We start from the raw sequence: 13,421 nt of genomic DNA, 5'->3' as shown, positions 1-13,421 counted from the left end.
ATCCACCGCACTGTCGGTCCCCGACTAGCGTCTTCGTCGGACACCGCTACGGACTCCTGGAAACACTTCTCCACGGCAACCAGCACCTCCCCCAACCTCGTCACCCTTGGGACTCCGTCAGTTCCGTCGCGGATGCTTCGCGGCGGAGTGTCGCTGGTGTAGAGCTGCTCCAACACTATGGCCTCCACCATCTCCATAAATCCCCCTGACGTCACTTCCATCAAGGTGTATGGCTTCTTGGTTTTAATTCCAGGATGAAGAACACGTTGCAGAAGTAATAAGCGAGCCAAAATAGGAGGGAGCGTCAGAAGGATGGTGTGCCACTCACCAATCGGCTTCTCTGAAACTTCTTCCGGTAAGCTGTACCACACTGTCAATTGGTGTATCTGCCCCTTCAGTGACATGGTGCTACGGCCAACCGTTCCATGACCAAATGCCGGTCCAAATGACAGTACGACACGAGGAATTTGTTGAAGGCAGTTCATCAGATGTTTTTGCATTTTCGTTGTAAACGGGTAGGTCAAAGTGACGGCCACAATGAGTCTCGCAAGGAGATTGTCTGTAAGCCTCCTAGAATGCTCATCCAGAGTAGGAGTTTGTGGTTCAAATAGGTAATAAAAACAGGACATAAAATGCCGCATTTGACTATGAAGTTGTCCTATTCCTGCCACCTCTTGCTCGAGCGTCCCATCCACGCACATTAAGATGGAGTCCAAAAACAGAACCGAAACGGACCTGAAGAAGGGCTGCACAACGCTCTCACTAATGGAATTAAACCTTTTGGTAAACCCACGAAGCTGGTGGTATTTCTCCACAACCAATTTCTGATCATTGGTGGCGGATCCACTCTTCTCACCCTGTTCCTCCCGGCGTGAGCCATTGGAGGCCCACCGATCATTCAAAAAATCCGCGGCAAAAAGTTCGCCCTCTGGCAGTGAAGCCAACAAAGCCGTCAAGTCATTGCAAAGCAGCGTACATGCGTTGCTGACGCAAATGTGAAGCATCTGAGATGCAGTTGCATCACCAGAAACAGAGGGAAGTGGAGGAAGAGGCCACTTCCCCGTCGTCTCCGTTACTGGCTGCATAAAGCTTGCAAGACATTGGAGAATGCAATCCAAAACAATACCAAGCGTGTGGGGATTTTGACGGTACGTCACCACATCTTGTGTCGCCAACATGGTGTACCCACGTGTGTCCAAGACACGGGCCGCCGCAGGAACTTCTGGTCGTTGGAGATCAACTTTCATACTCACCGTAGATCGACCGCTCGCGGTAGGAAGGATAGTAGAAAGTTTTGAAAGAATATGGTGCAGCCGTTCCCGATGGCGGTCCATGATATGAGCGGCAAAGCGTTCATCCACCTCCTGTGTGACTTGGGAAAGCCACAGGCGCTTCAACTCCTCGGAAGCCGTAGCGTTGGTGGTGGTGTTGGTGCTCGTATGCAAAGCTTTGCTTGATGGGGATGACCCGCTCGTTCGTTTCAACGCAGCAGCGTCCATCTCCATCAATCGATCCAGTATCTTCAAAAGCTCATTCATGCTGCCTAGAAATCCTGTTAGTAGATTTTGGTATTGTATTACGTCTTTTGCCAGGACGGCAAGGAAGTTGGGGCGTTTCTGAACCGCCTGTAGACGTTCACAGAGTTTTTCCGTTACAAGGTGCCAGTAGTCACCCAACACCGAAGTCGGGCTTTCCACAACGCTAAGGTACGATGTGTGCGTAACGGGATCCACCTTTTTGACTAACACTCGCCATACGGATACAACCACCTGGCTGTGCTGCGACACATTTGCAAGAGCCGACTTGATACGTGAAAAAAGAACTTCACGCATCCGAAGATTCATGTCGTTTGTGGCGCTGCTCCCTCCATGATTCACTTCATCAACAATCGTTTGCGGGTCCAAGTCCCTCATGAGCGAGCGTATCACCTCACGCTTCTGTTCTGTCATGAGGCTACCGAGCACCCGAGGAAGAAGACCCAGAGTAAAGAGGCATTGCAAAGAAATGGCCACACCAGATGCATCTTGAGCATCCCCGTGTCGCAGCATTTCCTGAGCCTTGGTACGAATTGTGAGCGCGGCTCGCTCTACAGTGTCCATGCGGTTATCCACCACCTCTATCCCTTTAATGTTGCTGGTTTGAAGCAGTTCCTCGACCTCCCGCAGTGTGCGCGAGGCCCGGGCAAGGTCTTGGGAAGGTTGACTCTTCAGACGCGTGGTAAGGCCAATAAACTTCAGAATACTCCGCAGGATATTTATGGCGGCGTTCATGTTCCCCAACTTCGTGATGTTCGCACTGATGACACGATAGGGCTCCTGGATTGTTTGCCGGAGTCTGTTAGTGGAGCCCATGAGGGAAAACGTAGCCTGACGCACCGCAGCAACGTCTCGCTGTGCCCGGCAGGCCGCCGTGACCTGCTGCAGCATGTCTTCCGCGTTCTCCGAGAGTATTTTGTGAACTTCCTCCCGCACGGCCTTGACGCACGATGCGAGACGGGCCTGCTCCGCCTGACAGTTGGGGTCATGGAGGGCGTAGCGCAGGTACGCCTCCTCGTCAAAGTCAGGACTCATCAAAGCGCTGTCGGCGAACATGATTGATAACGACAATTCCTGAAAGAAAAGTTAAAAAAAAAAAAAGTTAAGTAATAAACCAACGCAAAGCCAACAAAAAGAAAAGTGGCAAGTTGTCACTCGCCCTCCACACACCGAGAGAGAGGTAGAGAAAGACACTTACCTTTTTTGGTATTTATCTGCGTTTCCCCCTTCCCCCGTGCGATTTGGTCCGTGCGTTGTTCTTCCCTAACTCTCACACCCTCCACACACACACACACACAGAAGCACATCACACACGCGACTTTTTTTCTCCGCTAAATTAAGAAAGTGCAGAACCATCTCTGTGAACTCGCAACAGCCGCTCCCGAGTCTTTGAAAGAAGCTTCCTCAAATTGTCATCAACACAGTGACTATCCGCACTCAAAGTGGCCACCGCATCCAACAAAAAGCTCCGAGTGTCATCTGGAAAAGGGGAACGGAACCGCAACACGGCCCGCAACAAGAGTTGAAGGTTTGAAGTTTCTTCCGCAGTAACACATCGACCAGCCTGTGAAAGGGCATAAATGAGACGACTTGTTACTTGTATGCTGTGAGGATGCTGAGTGTATCGTTGTAGCGGTGCACCGCACAGCAGGTCTGTGGCTTGTTTAACACCCGGTGAAACACACTGAAGTCGGACACAAGAGACCATCGTAAGGGCAAAATTAAGTCCCTCCAATGAATTTATCACCGCGTTCACTAGCGACACTACAACCTCCTCGCAACCCACAACATAGAAGTGTGCCAGTGCCTGCACGGTCATGGACACAGCAACTGGTGTGAGGTCCCTCAATGGTCCAGTTGACTCTGTTAGATGTGAAGCCTGTGACGAGGACAATACTCGCATTAGTCGCAAATGACGGTACGAGCCCATATGAAATGCCTTCAAGATATACGCCATATCAAGTGGTGTAAGCTGCGGTGCCAGATCCATTGAGCGTCGTGCGATACTGTTAAAAAGCCCACGTGGGCCGCTGCATGTCAAAGACACCACTCGGCACACATCTAGAATTATTCCCTTTACCTCATCTGCGTCCTCAGTGAGCTCAATCTCGTTAAAGAGCCGTTTTTCAGCCGCGATAAGAACAAGTTTGGCTTCTTCAGGATAAGTCTCAGCCAGCATCAGGGCACATTGACGCACATCCGCAAGTGGAGTGTCAGCCACCGTCTTGACAACAGTGTCGGTAAGAATTCGTGTGAGTTTTTCGTCCCCCACACCGGCGCGGTGCATAACCCGGAGAATATAAACGGCCTCTCGTGGAACTATCTCCGGTGCCACCTCTTTCAGCCGCGGCAGCAAAATCGCGATGATGTCCGCCGTCTGCGGGTGCCTCAAGCTTGACAAAGTGAAAAAGAATGACGACATGGCCACCGCGTCCAAAAGAAAGGCGTTCTTGGTGTGCTGGTTAATGAGCGCGTAGGTGGCGGGAAGACTCGCGGCGTCAAAGTAGGCGGCAACGCGAAGCGCGCGTTGCGTCTGCACAAATAGAGGGTCCTCGTCGGTGGAAAGGAGTGGAAGGGTGCGCAAAATTTGCATCGCCTCCGTTCTTAGCGCGGGGTCAAATGTTTGTTGGTGCCGTTTTTGCAGCGCCACGAGCTCCGCCACCCGCTCAACGGCCAGACGTCCCGCAGGAGTCAACTTACGCTCCTGCGCCCGCATGACAGCGTTGCTGAAACTCTGCTTGTGGACTTTGGACCGCATCCGCACGGCGACGTCCCTCGCCATTTTTTCAAAGGGACCGCCCATCCTTCCCGTCCCTCCGCCTCCCCTCTCTTCCTCGCCCTGTCTGTATGTGAGGCCGTGGTATTATTTCCCTTCCTACGAGCCACGGAGAGCGGCCCACACCTTGCCCAGTAAAAACACGCGCAGTGACCTCGACAGCACGCCCAAAAAAAAAAAAAAAAAAAAAGCATCCACGTTTTGTTGTTGTTGTTGTTTTGAGAAGGGGAGGTTGGTAAGAGTAAGTGGTGAATCCCGCGCACGCAGAGAAAAAAAAGAAGAAAACGCATGTCCTCGTCCGCGCACAAAAAAGTGCACATGTGCAATAGAAAGAAAGAAAAAAAAAGAGAGAGTAAAGTGAAAAAGGGTGTGAAAAAATCAAAACACACACACACACGCAGAAACAGAACGGCAAAAACTTTACGTCCAATTCATCCGGTCGGCCCGAAAAAGTGTGACTCGCTGATACTCTTTTGGTTTCGCGGTTGTTGTTTCATGATGTATTTCTGCTTTAAATGCACAAGTGTGCAATGCTAACGCTAATCATATCCCCTTGCAAAACTAATCTCCCCCAACCACACAAAAAAAAGCCCTTGTTTTTTTATTTTTTTCTTTCCCCCTCGCAGTCAACCACCGTTGAACCACACTGCCGGTAATATTACTACTCATACTGTCCTGTTCCCTCACTCCGCCCATCCCCTCTCTCCTCGGAGCCAATTTAATCCTTACGGCATGAGCTTGCAGCCGACATTCCGAGGGTACATGCGGGGTTTCTGGCCGGGGTCGTCCACACCCTCCGGTGTCCGCTGACCTATTTCTGCTGGAGGAGATACTTCAAGCTTGGACATGAAACTCTCCGTGTAGCCAAATGAAATGATGGCGGGCTGGTTCACCAAGTCACCGCCATCATCAGTGCGCGGGCGTTCAATAACGGCATGGTTCATGCCGTAAGTAATGCATGCCTCCATAATATCCTCACACTCCTCCTCTGTGGCGCCTGCCAGACGGATCATTCGCTGGTCCGTAGGGGTGTAGTTGATGTACATGTGCGGCTCGCCAAATGACAGCTCCTGGATGGTAAAAGTGCAGGACGGGTTAAGCAACTGCAGCTCTGGGAGGTTGTTGCGCCACCAGTTACGCACGCCAAAGCAGTTCGGGTCCTTCGGATTCAGCCATACGGTAAGTGACGCCACACTTGGCGTGAAACGTGCCCGCCACGACATTATTACTTTGCTATTCAAAAAAACGTCACCGCAGGAACAAAACTTATAAAAGCAAAAAAAAAAAAGAGTTCAAAATAATAAAAAAATAAATAAATAATTCCCTAAAGGACCGCCGTCATAAAAATGTTGTTGTTTTTTTTTTCTTCTTCTCCTCCCCCCTCATGCGCACATCCATCCTAATCCAGAGTCTATGTACATTGCACAATGGCACCATTGAAACAAACATGTTGCTCACTTCTTAGCGCGAGGGGACTTCCTTTTAGGGTCATCGCCTGGCACTTCGGTCTCCACAGGAGCCTGCGGTAAAAGAAGCAGACGCTTGTAAAGCATATCGCTCAGTTCCTTCTGTACCGCCCGCAGGCCGGGATCACCGTCGTGTAAAATCACAAAAGTGTGTAACTTGATGGAGGCGCAGTAAAGCTCCGGTGGTTGCACCACACAATTCTGCAGTGCTGACATCTCTTTATCGTCTGAAGGCTCATGTAGAGACAAAACACGCAGTGCCTCGCGCGCGCCGTCCAGTGTCACCCGCGGGTTGTTTCCCAGATTAACACAACGCAATACGGTATTGCCAGGCACACGCACAGAGTTCTCCATGCGAAAGCAATCACGGTCAAAAGGCGACGTTGGACGCACCAAAAGAGGCTCTGCCTTTTTGGTTTTCGTTTGTGTTCCCTTTTTGGATTCCTTCTTTTCCTCAGCAAGAGCAGGGTACCTGGCTTGATGCCACGCCGTGTAAAGTTCCTGATAGCTGGGATACGTTGGGGGCGGCGTTGACGCCAGCTGCCGCTCTCGCGCGGTCGCATCGCGACGCAAAAGTTGTCGCTTGCGATAACCCGGCAGGCTTTCAAGCGGCATTTCCTGCATGCAAAAACAATCCACCAAAGTGAGAAGTCCCACGTCCGCAATATCGTTATGGCCCAAGTCTAGCACTTGTAATGTACGGTTTTCCTTCAGTAGTTTTGCGAGAGCCACAGCGCCTTCATCGTCAATGCGATTGCCCCACAGATTAAGGCTAACCAGTTCACTACGCGGATGACGAAGCAGCAGTGATGCCATTAATGCAACGTCCTCGCTTGTTATACCGTTCCCCCGCAGGCTCAGATGCTTTACACCCGTCAGCAGCATCGAGGCCCACCCACGCGGCACAGTGACGGGGTTCTCCTTGTCAATCTGCGCAAGGCTATCCAGCTGCTGTTGTAGCTGCGTCTGCTTCTTTGAGTCGACTTTTCCCTTCCGCCCCTTCTCCTCGCGAGATTGTTGTTCGAGCGATAACAGCACGCTTCGCAGGCCTCTGTACTCTGAGGGAGCAAAGGTGGGTCCTTCTAAGCCGGACTGTTCCCTCAATGACAGTAAATTCTCTCCGGTAAGCGTGGGGCCCCCACTGCGCAGCACGACAGAGCGCCGCGAGCTCCCCGGCAAGGAATCAGTGGTCGGTTGGCTCAACGCCAATTCTGGCGTCACGTCAGTAAACGACACGACTGTCGTCTGGTTTGCTGTTTGGAAGGTTGCCCCAGGAGAGAGGACTGGATCCACATAGAATCCCGGATTGGAGGAGCTGTTGAAGTCAATCGTCACAGAGGCCACACGGCGACTCTTGTAAAGCGCCTCCACGAGCAAGAAATAGCTCTCTTCCGACAAACCGCAGCCAACAAACTCAACCGAGACAAGCGAGACGCAATGCGGTATCGCAAGCGCTAAAGGTTTTATGTCACGCCTGTTGAGACAGAACTTGAGTTGACGCATCACGATAAACGTAAGCGTCAGTGGAGCTGCGTTCTCCAAAGCCTTTGCAGGATCCTCCGTCGCCGCACCCTTTTTCTTGCCTTTCGCATTCACACTCGAAGCTTTACGTCCCTTACGACCAGCAGAAGCAGGTGTATTATTAGCAGCAGTGGTGTTCACTTTGTTGGGGGTAACAGCGGCAGTGGCAGCGGCAACTGTGGATTGTTTCTGCGAGAATGACAAAAAAGCCGCCGCATCCGCATTGGTGTCAGCATCAGACGGAGAATGCGCCTCGAGGTATTTGACTTCCTTCTCTTGCCTTCGCTCCTCGCTGGTAAAAATGGAGCGGTACACCTCCTCCCGCTCTGTGAAGCCAAGGGCATGGCAGTAAGCCCCGTAGTCCGAGCGGAGCACACCTGACGGCTCAAAAAGCATTCCTGCCGCCTTTTTTTTTTTTTACTAAAACGCCAGAAGACTGTGTGTGAGGCCAAAGCCCAAGCCGCCGTCCACGGTAGTGAAGAAGAGGGTGGGGTGAGGGATTAAATGGTGCCCCCCAAACCCATGAAAATAAAAAGAGGAAGAAAAAAAAAAAGAAGAAGCAGCCGCCGTTGAGTAAGCCCCAAGTGAGGCGATAAAAGAAAAAAGAAAACACAATTCACATTTTAAATTTTCACCCCCTTTGAATGTGTGGATCAATTGGGTACAAAGTGACGTTTTACAAGAAGATCCCCCCCCCCCCCCGCAGGAGAACTCCTCGATGGTCAATGATACGAGGATGAGGTGAGGAAAGGGAATGCGGGGTTAAATACACTCTACATAACCTCTCACCCCTCCTCCTCGCCCTCAATGCATCCTCATTCTCAATCACACACACACCGCATACATGGAGCAAAGAAACAGAAACAAAAGCAAAAATAAAAACAAAGCAAGGCAAATCAAAAAAATTTTAAAATTTTAAAAAAAGAAAGAGATGAAAGTAGGGAATTTATTTTACAACTATGCTTAATGATCACTTTCATTGCCAGAAGTTTCATCCTCCTCCTGCTTCCCACAGTTTGAGAATATCCGTTCATGTCGTTGGCAAAGTTCATTTACACGCCGCCGCGCAATCCAGCCTCGTGCCCACTGTTGAACCAGAACCACAAACCGCACCAACTCCTCCACATCCGAGTCTGGTTCCGACGCCACTTCCCCAGAGACGGGGCAGCCAAGGCTAGCCCACAGCTCCGTCGGATCAGCCGCATCTGCAGCAATGGCAGTCATGGCCGCCGTAATCTCCTCTTCCTGTGCTTGTATGGTATTCCAGTACTTCTCCTTCGCATTACGCTGCTCCTCCGCCAGTCGGCGTGCCCTGTAAGAGCGGTACGCACGCTGCACCCGCAACGCCGCATGCTCCAGGAATTCCTCGACATTGGTGTCCATCGTGCGTTTTTCCCCCGCCATCAACCGTAGCCTCCATAATTGTTTTTTGGCGTGACATATCTGCATAAACGAAAGCACCTTTCTGGCGGCCTCCTCAGTTTGAACGCGTTCCCTAAACGCTTTTTTACGGATATAAAGCTCCTTTCTTGCAGCCAATGAAAGCAAAAAGCTTACAATTTTATCGACGGCCCTCATCTGAACGGCATCCCTATCCTCCATTTCTTGTAAATAATCACGAACTGCCCGGCCACGTGCCATACGATCAGTTTTGGCTTGCACCACACATGCAAAATCATTCAGCGTGGCAGTGGCCTCGACTTGCCTCAATTGATGCAAAGCACCATGTACAGCCTGCTTACGAGCTGCAATCTCTTTCTTCGCCAAAACAATACGCAAGAAGCCCTTCAATGACGTCATGGAAGGATTATCAAGATGATGGACCTTTGAAGACATGGCTTGCGGGATTTTCAGAACACCCATGCGGTTGGCAATCATAATCACACTTCCTGCAGCACGCGTAAATGCCTGTGTGATGGTAATGCACCGCTCAAGACGCGCCTGCTCCACCTCTCCTCGGTACCTCTTGGTAAAACGGTCCAGCAATTCGTGATCCAACACGGGAGGTTCCTCTCTATCTATATCCAACCTGTACTCCACGTATTCCATCATTATTGCCTTCAACACCCTAAAGTACTGACGACAAAGATAGCCGCGCGCCACACGAGTGATGTTCAAGGCAGCCATTTCCTTCTTCCTCTCTGCATTCCACACTCGCTGCTCCCGCCGTATTTGCAGAGCCGTTAACGAAGGGACGGGGTACGTCGGTGTGGGTGTCCTCAAATCCTTCCGGCGGCGAGTAAGAGGTGGGTGAGGGACGAGTGACTTCAATTCCTCGGGGCTCTCCGCCGCGGCAATTTTCCGAAGACGGTATTCATTCGCCTTTATGCAAATTGCATCACGTGCCTCGCGAAGACTTTTCTCATTCGCCATAGCGCACCGTCTTTTCTCTCGTTCAATGGCCAACGCCTCCTCTAGGCTGCCCAACTTCCGAGCTCCCTCCTCCCGTGAAGATGTCGGCGCCAACGTGGACAAGGGCATATGCACAGGTGTGGGTGATGATTCCGGTGTAGACGTACGACACACTGCAGCATCTGATGTTACGCATGACCTTGTCCTGGATACTTCCACGGCGGCGTCGGAGTCCCCGAGCTTTTGAGTGCCTATGCGCAACTCCCCTTCCGCCAGCCTCTGCTCAAGTGCTGCCAATTCCCGTAGTTTTTCTTCCTCCCATGAGCAGATGGCAACCGAAAGTCTCTTTAACCGCTCCCCCTCCTCGCGAATGGATTCAGTCTCTGAGTGCTCCGTCGTCCCCTGTTCTTGCAATGCCTCCTCTTCTTTCTTTGCCAATTCCCGTAGTTTTTCTTCCTCCCATGAGCAGATGGCAGCCGAAAGTCTCTTTAACCGCTCCCCCTCCTCGCGAATGGATTCAGTTTCTGAGTGCTCCGTCGTCCCCTGTTCTTGCAATGGCTCCTCTACTGCCTTTTCTTCGTGTTTCATTTCCTCAGAAACAACTGAGGGAGCGGTCGGAAAGACTCCTTCTTCTCCAGCTTGATACTGTAACACATGCGAAACCTTTGACCGCGTCTCATTTCCTCCCTCAACTTTCATCAGCAGAACGTCCGTTTTCTGTGGACCAAAAGGTTTTCCCTCATCAGCTGTCATCTCCGGGCATTCATTCTGCACTCCTCCGTCTTGACATATCCCCCATTTCTGTCGGTGTGTCTGCACTGCCTCAGTTAGATCCGTACTGTGTTCTTCCCTTGGAGTCTCCTCCATTCTAATTATTTTCTTTGTATCAGGCACCGCAGCGCCCAATTCATTTGGGGTTCCTTCCATGTTATTTACATCTTTAGAAAGCGAATCGGAGACTGGAAGAAGCGTCTCCGTCCCTTCCAAAACATTGGCAAGGGGCTGGCAAACCGCTGGAGCGCTGCACTCTTCCCGAACCATAAAAATCATCGCTGGTTCAGGCTCAGAAAAAGTCGACTCCCGCGCGCGATCCGCCAGTTCAAGTGCCCGCTCTCTCTGACAGAACTCAATCGCCGCCAACTTCATCTCTCGCAGAGTGCGGCCAAGTTTCTGTCGGAGGTGAAAGCCGCGACCAATCCGCTGTGCAACCGTCGCAAGGGCACCCCACCGCGCCTCTTCAAGCCTTCTTCGGCGTTCTCTGCGAAGTTTCTTGAGCTGCCGCTTGGCGTAGTAGCCCCGGAAGGCGCGTTGGATCTTCGACGCCGCCTGAGATTCCGCACCTCTTGTACAAATTGCGCGGGCTGCATTCAAGCGGGCCGTTGTCAGCAGTGGCTCCGCCTCCCTCTTTATGATGAGCATCCGTCCAAATGCCTGGAGCTTTGTCGCCGCGTCAATCTTCCGTTGGTGCTCTCGAAGACGCGTCTCGCGGGCCGCTTGTGCCTCCCTCAGACGCTGAAGCTCCGCGCGGGCAACAAGCAGGCGCCACCAAGTTTTAATTTTCTCAGCTGCGTTTCGTCGGCGAGCCTCATTAATTTTACGTCGAAGCTCTCTGGCCTTCATTCTCTCCACTCTTGTTTCCCGCTCCGCCTTTCGTCTCCTCCAGTGACTCTGTATTACTGTGACAGCAAGCTCGCGGCGTTCCTTTTCAACGGCAATGGCTTTTGCGCTTGCGTACAGTCTCTTCAGCGTCGCCAACCTCCTCTTTGCGAGAATTTGCCGCCACCACGACTGTACCCTAAGTGCAGCATGACCGGAGTTCTTTTCATAATTCTTTAGTCGTCTAAACTTGCGTCGTGCAAGCCAGCCTCGAGCCTTACTCTGGATGCGTATAGCCGCCTTATGTTGTTCACTGGCAAGAACTTCCCGCTTTGCGACACGCCGGCGAGTCCCCCATCTTGCGTGTAACCGTCTTCGGAACCATCTCTGAATTTTGCGAGTCGCCATCGCCCTTCCAATTTCACGCAGCACATGATTGCTTCCGCGGTTCTCCCGCATGTCCTTCAAAAGCTTACGAGCCCTGTAAACACGATACGCGCGCTGAATAATCGATGCACTCGCCTGTTTTCGCTCCAGTTCCTCCTCATCCACCAATAGCATATCCAGGCGATCTGCCATATAAGAAATAAGATTATTCCCCAGCAACCGCACTCGAGATGCTCTTCCCTCCCGAGGTACGGATTCTGCGGCGGTGGGGGAACGTTCTAGAGAAGCCCTGTACGTGCTTGTCCTGCCCTCCCTGTCCAACTCCGCCCTGCGCGGTAAGCCACGGGAGACAACCGATGCTCTTGCGGATGACTCAGCAGCCGACTTCGCGTGACCAACTCCAGTGCCCAAATTCCTTGATCGGTCATCCGCGTGGACGGCTGACTTCGCCTGAGTTGGTACAGAACGGGGTGCTTTCGATTGTACCGCAGACGGAACGTTGCTGGCCAATGGCTTTGCACGGTCCACCGGGCTGGTTATGATGGAATCCTTCTTTGAGTACTTCGGGGAAATCTTGCTGCTGGAGAATCCAGTGCGTGCATTATCTGCATTTGCGGAGTGTCTTTTCAACGGGCTGCGTGTATCATCTGCGTTTGCAGGTTGTCTTCTCAACGGGCTGCGTGCATCATCTGCGTTTGCAGGTTGTCTTCTCAACGGGCTGCGTGTATCATCTGCGTTTGCAGGTTGTCTTCTCAACGGGCTGCGTGTATCATCTGCGTTTGCAGGTTGTCTTCTCAACGGGCTGCGTGCATCATCTGCGTTTGCAGGGTGTCTTCTCAACGGGCTGCGTGCATCATCTGCGTTTGCAGGTTGTCTTCTCAACGGGCTGCGTGCATCATCTGCGTTTGCAGGGTGTCTTCTCAACGGGCTGCGTGCATCATCTGCATTTGTGGAGTGTCTGTTGAACTGGGGAGTCGTCGGGTTAGCCGCAGTCGACCTTGCAGGCGTTTTGGATAAAGGTGCAGAAACCTTGTGAGAGCCTTTTACAACTGGCACGCCCTTGCCGGTTGCAGAGTTGCCAAAACCTTTGGTGTTCGAAGAAATCCCAGGCAGTGGAATCGTGGATAACTTTCTCATCGGTGGTGTCACCGCGCTTTGCTTCGGCGTAACTCGACCGCCCTCCTGACCATTTCGATTCCTCCCTGCTGGCGCCGTGAGATTGGAGTTGCGCGCAGGTCCCTGAAAAGAGGATGCAACAGGCGGTAGTCTGGATGGTTTCGGCGGAGTCTGCCTTCGCTGGGTTTCTTGTCGTCGTGGCGGCGTCGATCGGGAAACAAAACTTTGATCTTTTCGAACCTGCGAATACGTGTGGTCCGGCTCATCCTTTTTTAAGGGGAGCCTTTTTGTCGATGCCAACAACGCCGGGGACCTCCGTTGAACCCGTGGAGGATGGTACATGGGTGTTGCATTAACTTTTCGTTGTACCACGGGATCTGCCGCGCTGAGCACAAAGGGGTGGGGAAAGATGTCTTTGGGCTCCAGCTCGGGGTGCTTGGATTGGCTCAACGGGGACTTTTGACGCGCCTGGTGCACTGACAACCTTCCACCGCGGATGGAACCTCTAAAAATGTGCCCTGCAGTTGAAACTCGGCAGCTCTCGGCCTCGACCATTTTGTGTGCTTGGAGGAAGCGCATCATGTTTTTTTCGATCGCCAATGTCGTCTCGTTTGTGAGCCCCATCGTCTGCTGCGCCAGGCTCAACGCGGATTGATATTCCTCGAGCGCACG

General features: G+C 52.1%; 5 protein-coding genes across 5 annotated transcripts, besides 8 other annotated features; all 5 read right to left on the bottom strand.

The window, feature by feature from the left end:
* Tc00.1047053508711.49 (hypothetical protein, conserved) lies at window positions 1–2,591 on the bottom strand (the record flags this gene model as incomplete). The annotated part of the gene is made up of 1 exon (XM_802472.1): window positions 1–2,591. A coding segment is annotated over one exon (2,591 nt), but the record flags the coding sequence as incomplete, so codon positions are not given.
* Window positions 1–9,788: a sequence feature (heterozygous, non-Esmeraldo-like haplotype).
* On the bottom strand, window positions 2,872–4,338 carry Tc00.1047053508711.40 (hypothetical protein, conserved; the record flags this gene model as incomplete). Its single annotated transcript, XM_802471.1, has 1 exon — window positions 2,872–4,338. The coding sequence occupies one exon, from the start codon at window positions 4,336–4,338 to the stop codon at window positions 2,872–2,874; it is 1,467 nt and encodes a 488-aa protein (XP_807564.1).
* Window positions 4,481–4,501: a microsatellite.
* Window positions 5,037–5,534, bottom strand: Tc00.1047053508711.30 (hypothetical protein, conserved; the record flags this gene model as incomplete). Its single annotated transcript, XM_802470.1, has 1 exon — window positions 5,037–5,534. One exon carries the CDS (start codon window positions 5,532–5,534, stop codon window positions 5,037–5,039), a length of 498 nt encoding a protein of 165 aa, XP_807563.1.
* Window positions 5,606–5,633: a sequence feature (AT_rich).
* Tc00.1047053508711.20 (hypothetical protein, conserved) lies at window positions 5,766–7,694 on the bottom strand (the record flags this gene model as incomplete). The annotated part of the gene is made up of 1 exon (XM_802469.1): window positions 5,766–7,694. The coding sequence occupies one exon, from the start codon at window positions 7,692–7,694 to the stop codon at window positions 5,766–5,768; it is 1,929 nt and encodes a 642-aa protein (XP_807562.1).
* Window positions 7,824–7,861: a sequence feature (CT-rich).
* Window positions 8,154–8,184: a microsatellite.
* Window positions 8,197–8,222: a sequence feature (AT_rich).
* On the bottom strand, window positions 8,262–13,421 carry Tc00.1047053508711.10 (hypothetical protein, conserved; the record flags this gene model as incomplete). Its single annotated transcript, XM_802468.1, has 1 exon — window positions 8,262–13,421. A coding segment is annotated over one exon (5,160 nt), but the record flags the coding sequence as incomplete, so codon positions are not given.
* Window positions 9,789–9,991: a sequence feature (areas merged during assembly that could not be assigned to a particular haplotype. This can correspond to areas where the two haplotypes were merged or to regions with more than two copies in the genome that were merged during assembly.).
* Window positions 9,992–13,421: a sequence feature (heterozygous, non-Esmeraldo-like haplotype).

The sequence above is a fragment of the Trypanosoma cruzi genome, genomic scaffold (genome assembly GCF_000209065.1).
Source record: "Trypanosoma cruzi strain CL Brener 1047053517029 genomic scaffold, whole genome shotgun sequence".
Classification (NCBI taxonomy): domain Eukaryota; phylum Euglenozoa; class Kinetoplastea; order Trypanosomatida; family Trypanosomatidae; genus Trypanosoma; species Trypanosoma cruzi.
The sequence above is the reverse complement of the archived record's forward strand: the minus strand, read 5'-3'. Positions and strand labels throughout refer to the sequence as shown.